The sequence below is a fragment of the Octopus bimaculoides genome, chromosome 1, assembly GCF_001194135.2.
Source record: "Octopus bimaculoides isolate UCB-OBI-ISO-001 chromosome 1, ASM119413v2, whole genome shotgun sequence".
Lineage (NCBI taxonomy): Eukaryota > Metazoa > Mollusca > Cephalopoda > Octopoda > Octopodidae > Octopus > Octopus bimaculoides.
The window spans coordinates 57,646,467-57,654,995 of record NC_068981.1 but is presented as its reverse complement, the minus strand read 5'-3'; the positions used below and the strand labels follow the sequence as shown (position 1 = coordinate 57,654,995).

The window sequence follows — 8,529 nt, the reverse complement described above, 5'->3', positions numbered from 1 at the left end:
TTTTAAGCAGCTTGACCATCATCTCATTGACATTTATGATATTCAGTGAATTTCAATTGTTCTTAAAAATACCATCAGATGACTTAACTTAGATAACTTAGTTTGGTTTTGGTTTTGGTCATTATAGGCCCAGGCCATGACTAACTCAATAGCACCACCTGGAAAAGTCTTTTAGCTAATTATTTTGGGACACCATGAACCACTCAAGTAGAGAGTTGTTGTTGGTTGAGATGTATCCAGGTGTATGTGGTTTATCCAGTATTTCCTGAAGGAATTTGTCCAAGTACCATTTGAAAGTTGTGGGGTCTTTAGGTACTTTAATTTCTTTCGGGATAACATTGAAAAGAGCAAGACCATTTGCACTGAAGAAATTGTGTCACAATGTTCTTATGTGTAGGGGATGCATTGCATGGAGGCCTAGTTTTGGGTGAATTGTAAACATAATATCGATATCATTTGGATAATATTGGTGGAATATTTTCCACATGGTGCAAGTAATATATCGCTCACAGTGGCATTGCAGAGAATAGTTTCAGCTGTTTAAGTCAAGCCCAATAATCAAGTCCCATCATGCCATTTATTTTTTTAGTGATTGATCTTTGTGGTGCTTTGATCCTCATTATGTCTTGTTTTTTGTAGGGGGACCACAATGGGCAGCAGTATTCGAGGTGGGACCTAGTGAATGTGGAGAGAAGGATGATGATTTCATGATCCCTAGATAGAAAAGTTCTGAGGATCCTTGAGCACATTCTGTGGGCAACATCAACTTTTTTGTTGATGTGCACACTCCAGCTAAGGTTGCTGTTGATAGTTACACCTAAGTCTCTGATATTATCCGATGGTTCAAGTAGGTCTCCTGATGGTAGTGTATATGGTTGTTTGAGTGTGCCCTCTTTTCCAAAGTGGATGAGCTCACATTTTTCTTCGTTCAAATGCATATTGTTTTTTTGTGCCCACTGGATTACTGCACATAGGTCCAATTGAAGCATCGCTCCTTTAATGACTTTCTGGAGCTTAGAGTCATCTGCAAATATTTTAATGGTGTTATGTTCAATGGAATCTGCAATGTCATTGATATAGACAATAAAAAGAAGTGGACTCAGCACAGTACCCTGCGAGACTCTGCTGATGACTTTTGCTGGTCTTGAGTGGATGCCATCAACCACAACATGCTGGGTCCTGTTTGTTAGGAAATACCTAATCCATTGAAGTAGCTTTCCACCGACTCCAGTGTTGGATAGTTTCTTTAACAGTATATTGTGGTCGACTCTGTCAAAGGCCTTGCGAAAATTCAAAGTATATGACATCTGCGCTAGAGCCCTCAGTGTATTTAAGATGTCATCAAAATGGTGGAGGAGATGTGTTAGACAATCCCTCCCAACACGAAAGCCATGCTGGTTGCAATTTAGGAAATGATTTTGTTCTAGGAAGACTGTTATTCTTGATCTCAACACTCTCAAATACTTTGATATGTGAGGTAAGTGACATTGGACGGTAGTTTACAGAGAGTGATTTATTCCCCTTTTTAAAGATAGGAACGGCTGACTGGGAGAGAAGGTTTTGAGAGATAAAACTGGTATCTAGTAATTTCTTCCAGAGATTTGCAAGAGGAGCTGCAAGTTGCTGTCTGTATTCCTTCAGCACTCTAGCAGGGATCCTGTCTGGACCCACTGCTGAATGAGGTTCGATTTCTTTTATTGCTGCTAGGATATTGGTGGCATTGAAGGTTATGTCGGAAGGACATGTTGAGGATTCAAAGAAGCAAAGCTGCATGAGTCTACTGAATCAGGGTCACTGAAAACAGAGCAGTATTGACTTTGCAGGATCTCAGCCATGTCTTTGGCATTACTGTGAGGGATGCTGTTTCCGTCAACCAGTGGGCCGATAGAGGAAACTATGGTTACCTTGTTTCAGTAAACATAAAATACACATTAGTAATTTATATGGTAACAAAACACAAATGTAATTACAATTGCAGACAAGTTTTATTTCAACATTTCAAGCACTGGAGAGTAAGCTTACAGTATATACCTGGTCACAAAGATATCAACATAGAATACCAATTTTGATCTTTGATTATAGCTATACCTCTGCTCTTAGTGTCTCCCACAAACAAAACCTAGATATTTTAGGCTGTCTACTTACTTAGACAATATTTTACCCTTTTTGGCATCACCTCTGGTGGGAGTGTCTCATTCCATTGTCATTTAAAACTATATATCTCAAGGAAACGTGTCATTCATAAACTATTTGCTGATAGCTAAAAGCTGTAAACTACATTGTAAATGCCATGCCAAACAGTTTCTTGTGACATATGGGAGCATGCACTTTCTTCATATAGCTAAGATTGCAGCACAAATATTTAATTTTTCTTTTGAGAGACAATTAATATGTCATCATTGAATAGTTTTAGGTATGGTAAAAATACATTCTGTACAAAAATTCTGTTCAGATATATGGATCAAAGTACCTGCCATATGCATGTGTTTATAAAACCTGCTAACTACTTGTTAGCTTGCTAAGTAGACAAACCATTACTTTCTGAGTCTCTACAATCACTTTCCAATCAATTAAATAGACACATCTATTTCTACAACTATTATTACAATACTTCCCTGAATGGCTCACCTAAACCCATTCTTTATACATTACTCTCCTCCCATTTATCTTATCTTACATGCCACTGTAGTCTTCTACATACCATTCAAAATATTGACAATTATTTTGATGGAAGAGAGAGAGAGACAAGTGCATGAAATTGATTTACTTTAGGACATTGCATAATCTACAAGTTCAAAACAGTGTCCACTATAGTTAATTGCAAACGAGATGAAAATGAGACACAGTATGACCTAGGTCAGTGTTTGTAGACTGATGAGTTAAAGCTTACTTAATATCTGCTCAAATTATTTTTATGTAATCTAGAATATATTAAAGAAGAGGGTGCATCATCCTCAGTATGTCAGATGTATTCTAATGTATGTTGTCTTTAGGTTTTATGGACATTCAGTAAAAAAAAAAATGTGTTGTGTTAAGACTTCTGTTAGCTTTACTTTTTTTGGCAAGAAGCAGGTGAAATATAAACTCTTTAATTAAAAAGTCAGTCTATCTCAGGTGATAGACATACCCTGAAGATCTGATATTTATTCTGAAAAACACAATTAAGTAAACTATACAAATATACAATGGAATACCTGCAGTGCAGGTTTGATTTTCAATTGTATAGTAGTTGACCTGATCTCTTTTTTTTTTTTTAAAGTTAGTCAAAGAAAAGAGGGCAGTGCTCATGTCCTTTGCAAGTTGTGCCAAGTTTTGTATCTGCAGAGAAAAAAATATAGACAAGTAATGAATTCCAGAGAGTAATGGGTAATGAGAGTAATGAATTCCAGGGAGTTTCAGTTCTGGGACAGAATAATTAACTGAAGTGCTTTGTGCAGAAAATAAGAAGTGAAAAACAGTAGGGGGAATGAGTGGAGGAGATATGAGTAAATCATTTTGGCCGAGTTGATGGGAAATGTAGGCAAACCAGTTCATAAGAACACAGGCAGAGAGAAGAAACAGTGCATCTCTGAACTTGGAGCTGTAGAGGATGAAGTAAAGGACTTTCTTTTTCTAGAACATGTCACAATTATATCTTTGCACTGTTGAAAGAGACTAGATTGAAGGTTGTTATTTAGGACTCAATTTATGGAGGTAATGTTGGTTTGTTGTAAAGTATGTGGGTTACTGATTAATTAACTCCAGGTCATTTCTAGGGCTAGTCAGGTTGGCCAGACCTAAGATCAAAGGCATTATAGTAAGGAATATCTCATCTTTTCAAAGATAGTTAATTTCATATGTCACTATGTTTCTCTTTTTCTTTGATACCTGCTAGAATGTAATATTTACCTACTTACATGCATCCATCCATGCATGCTAAGCAAGACCAAGACTGAAGACATCAACTACGTTATTGCCAACTGTGAGAGAATATTTTCCAGATATCATCTTCCCATGAGGCATGGTGTGGTGGGCAGAACAGTTTGGACTAGGATAACAAAAAAGAAAACATCCACAAATGAAGTTGACCTTATTGAGACTAATGGGTCAATAAGATATTGACAGAATTTAAAAATTAAAACAGCAACTAAGTTAAAACACAACCAGCCAGATATTATTGTGTGTGACTGCAAGGAAAAGATGTGTTCCATTGTGGAAATCAGCTACCCCCAGGACTCAGCGTGGTTAGAAAATACAAGAGAAAGAGAACATCTATGGACCATTGATAAAGAGTTTGCAAATCTAGTGCTCAGGATGCACTTTCAGATTCATAACTATTATTATCGGAGCAGGAGGATACATCCCAATCCACCTAAAGCAAAGTATGGCTGATCTTGGATTCTTTGGAAGAGTATTCAACTCTTTAATTTGTACACTACAAATGATCACAATATCTGGGGTAATAAAAATTTGTAAGGATGATAAACAAAACAAACTGCTGTCCTTCATAACCTTGCAACCAAGTAGGTGGCCTGTCAGATTTTATTCTAAATTACATACATACATATACACACACATGCATGCACACACGCATACACATATACACACATACAAACAGACAAACAGTTTGAATATAAAATTATAAATTAAAAACAATGTTGTGGCGAAGCAAAAATGCCAGGCGATTTCATGCAAGATCAGACTTTTCTAAGCAGAAAGTGAAATCACCTAATCATCATTTGACTGGAAATGTATAACCAGACATCATTTGTACTGGAGTTTCAAAAATTAACATCTGGTCAGGTAGAAGGGTAAAAGCAAAGCAAACTACTTGGCTGCAGGAAGCTGGAAAATGAAACCTAAGAAAACCTTTAATTTATCAAGAGACATTTTGGAAAAGGCTTTCAAAGTTATTTACCCTGGTATGAAAAAAGTTATATTGTAAAGCAAGTGGATGGAGGAAAAGGCAATGTTAGAGTATTACATGTACGTATGTGTACATATGAGAGGTGTTTAGGGATAAGGAAAAGAATGTCTGAGAGTGTTGGAATGGAATAAATTACACCAATCTCAACTGCTTAGTAGGACTCAACCAGTTTAGACTATATTCACATTTGTGGAAGCAAGGCATAAAAATATCCTTTTTGGAATTCAGTAAACTATCCAGATGAAGAGAATTGTTCAGGACCATCCACTTCCCTACCAAACAGAGTTTGCAACTCTTGCTGCTGTTAAAATGCAGCCTGCATTTTCCAAGCAGTGATAAACACAAACACATAGACATGCATACACATTCATACACACACATGTATTTCAGTCATCATCATCATCATCATTAGCACACTGGGCGAAATGCTTAGCAGTATTTCATCTGCTGCTACGTTCTGAGTTCAAATTCCGCCGAGGTCAGTTAAATAAGTACCAGTTACACATTGGGTTGATGAAATCAACTAGCTCCTTCCCCCAAATTTCAGGCCTTGTACCTTTAGTAGAAAGGATTATCATTTCATGTCCATCTTCTATGCTGGCATGGGTTGGATGGTTTGACAGGATCTAGTGAACTGGAAGACTGCATTAGGCTCCAGTATTTGTTTTGACATGATTTCTACAGCTGGATGCCTTTCCTAATATCCTTTCTACTAAAGGCACAAGGATGATAGGCAAAGTCAACCTTGGTGGAATTTGAACTCAGAATGTTCACACAGACAAAATATTGGCACTAGTGAGGTTGCTGATTAACTCGCAAGACAAAGAAAATGACTCTTCAACTGAATGGGATTGCAGTAGACAGGGAAGTGACTCTATGCCCAGTGTTGAGATGCTGAAGTATGACAGATGAACGGGCACAGGTGTCTTGCTGTAGAGGAGATACATGGTTGCCTTGTGTTATATAAGGGTGGAAGTAACTGGAAAGAAAACTGATAGTGATGAAGTGTCAGAACATACTTTCAAAATACAAGAAGGTGAGTATAAGAAAGAATAGACAAGGGATTAGGAAGAGTGAGTGGTTAACTCCACTAGTGTGATGTGAGAGGAGGAGAGAAATAGATGATTAGAGTTCAGGGTGTATATGTCAATAATATTAATACACTTAGTTTTGTTTGTTTTGTACGTACCAGTAGTGTGTGTTACACTTCAAAAGAAGAAGTGAGAGAGAGGAAGTAAGAGAGAGTGAATGAGACATTGAGTGGTGATGGTGTTCGTTTTGTGTTATATAATTGTTTCAGAGAGGAAGTAAGAGAGAAAGAGACAGTGAGTGGTGATGGCGTTCGTTTTGTTTTTAAATGTTTATCACATCACAAGAAAAGTAGATACAGAGATCAAAAGAAAAGTTGATACATACACACATTGTTAAATTAAAAGTGGGAGAGAAGAGGTACACAGAGGAAGTGAAAGAGATAGATACATAGATCAAAAGAAAGTTGATACATAGATATTGTTAAATCAAAGACAAATAACTACAGCAAATATTGGATGTCACTTTCACTTTTCATTACCACATGAGGATAAAATTAACTTGCAAGTGGCTGAGTACTCTACAGACATGCATACCATTAATGCATCCATCCATATGTACATATGTACATATAGTGATCAAGAGTTGGTATGTCCAAAATAAAGAGTGTGCTTATACACTATGAATATAAAGGCAAATTATAGTAGTTACATAAACATATTAGATTGTAAGGCAGAAGAATGATTACTACAATTTCAAATACAGATTGGGAAAACCTGAATTATTTTGGGATCAGATGGTCTATCTCTTATGGTGGCAATCGAAACAATTGTCATGGCTAGCCGAAGGTCCTTGTTCCTTTATCTAATATAAGAAATATAGACAAAGTAAGGTTCATCCAATATGGTATTATCATTTCTACCCTCAGTGCTTAATAAAAGAGTTACTGGTAGATGCTTTTGTATAAAATAATTTTGATAAAATATTAAAAATAAAGTTGTTCTTTTCTAACCACCAGTGAGGAATACATTTTTCTGGGAAGTTATAGTGAGGCCTGGGAGAAAATAGGTTGGAAACACTGGCCTAGATTTTACACCCAAGAGCAGCAGACTAATATAATTAATAGGGGAGGGATGAGAGATGGAAAAATAATGGGTGGAGGTAGAAGGCCAAAGATCGCAGGAGTTGGTGGGAGAGTGAAAGACACAATGATGGAGTTGGAGTGGTTAGACGTACATAGGTTTGAATGAAGTGAATGGCAAAAATGTCAGAGTGATTGATGGTAGTATGAAATGGTGTTCTTAATGAAATATGGGTGTTAACAGGAAGTGTCTCTAAGGAAAGGGAGTGATACTGGCAGCATAGAAAGGGTAGTCAGTGGATAATATGAGTGGTGTGAAGAATAAGGGGATAGATGTCAAGAGGCAGTAGTTCAGAGAAGAGGGAAAGATAATTAGTAGCACAAGAGAGGATGATGGTACATGTAGTTCTGCTCTTAATTGATTACAGAATAATGCAGTTGTTAGAAGAGTGATGGAGGGATAAATGATAGGAAGATATACCCCTTTTTATCTTGAATGAAGAGAACTGAATAGCTAACACTAAATCAAACACAAACCAAGATCTAACTGAAATGGTTAAACTAATTTGCATATTGTTCATTTACTGGCAGTATAATTAAATGATTAATAAATATTTTATATATTGCATATTGCAATATGTAAACAATAGGGTTACTGGTTCCAAATTTCCAACTGGCCACCCCTTCGTTCACTGCATTTCTGATAATAAGAAAACTCAGTGGGGAAAAAATATCTCCAGGAACTTCATAAAAATATCATTTTTCTGTTTTCCTCCTTGTTCTTTATATCTTTCCTTGAGGTACACAGGTGAAAGATGTACATGCACAAACACACACGCACACACACACACGTATGTTTGTGTGTGTGTATAAATATTATGGGTTTTTGACTATCAAATGCCGCTTACAAGGTATCAGTCAATCTGAGGGTATTTGCCAAATGTGCTGTGTTGTGAGATCAAACCTGGCACCATGTATTTTCAAAGTGAACTGCTTAACCACATAGTCATACAAACAGATAGAATGACATACGTTTACACACATTTAATAAATATAATTTCCTTGCAACAATTGATAAATATCAACTCTTTCCATGGCTTCTTCTTTAAAGTTACAATGTAGTAGTGGTAACTAACATTCCCTGTATTTTATAGAAAAGACTCTGAGTCTATTTACTGACACTCTTTTTATCTGTTTACCTGTCCAATGCAGCAGATTTGTTGGATGACACAACCCTTACAGAAAACCGTATTCTTCCTAAAACAGAAGTAGATCTTGATGTCTGGACAATATGGAGAGAGTTTGTAAAAGCAGCAATTAAAGGTGATGTTTATGAGGTTTGTAAATGCCTTAACTTTTATCTGGCTTGTCCCTCCTCAGATTAAGAAAAGAAGGAAAAAAAAGAAACATTTGTCTTCTTTCTTTATTGCATGATTCCAAACGTTCTATGGTTTCTAAAGGTTTGAAGTTTTCTTTTATTCTGAAAAAAGCTCATTATATATATATATATATA

The 8,529-nt window shown here is 36.3% G+C and overlaps 2 protein-coding genes across 6 annotated transcripts in view; one reads left to right on the top strand and one right to left on the bottom strand.

Moving 5' to 3' along the window:
- The window catches only part of LOC106869157 (protein phosphatase 1 regulatory subunit 16A), a 26,710-nt gene that overhangs the window by 1,718 nt on the left and 16,463 nt on the right, over window positions 1-8,529 (top strand). Inside the window, exons 2-3 of one of the 5 annotated variants that reach the window (XM_052966920.1) lie at window positions 3,875-5,942; window positions 8,229-8,339. In XM_052966920.1, the coding sequence (XP_052822880.1) occupies window positions 5,852-5,942; window positions 8,229-8,339 (202 nt within the window). In that variant the 5' untranslated portion in view covers window positions 3,875-5,851. Of the gene's footprint in view, window positions 1-3,874; window positions 5,943-8,228; window positions 8,354-8,529 lie in introns of all 5 variants that reach the window. The other 4 variants (XM_052966913.1, XM_014914768.2, XM_052966916.1 and 1 more) reach the window with 4 other exon arrangements.
- Window positions 1-8,529, bottom strand: part of LOC106869160 (NADH dehydrogenase [ubiquinone] flavoprotein 2, mitochondrial) — a 31,991-nt gene that overhangs the window by 16,252 nt on the left and 7,210 nt on the right. The window lies entirely within an intron of this gene.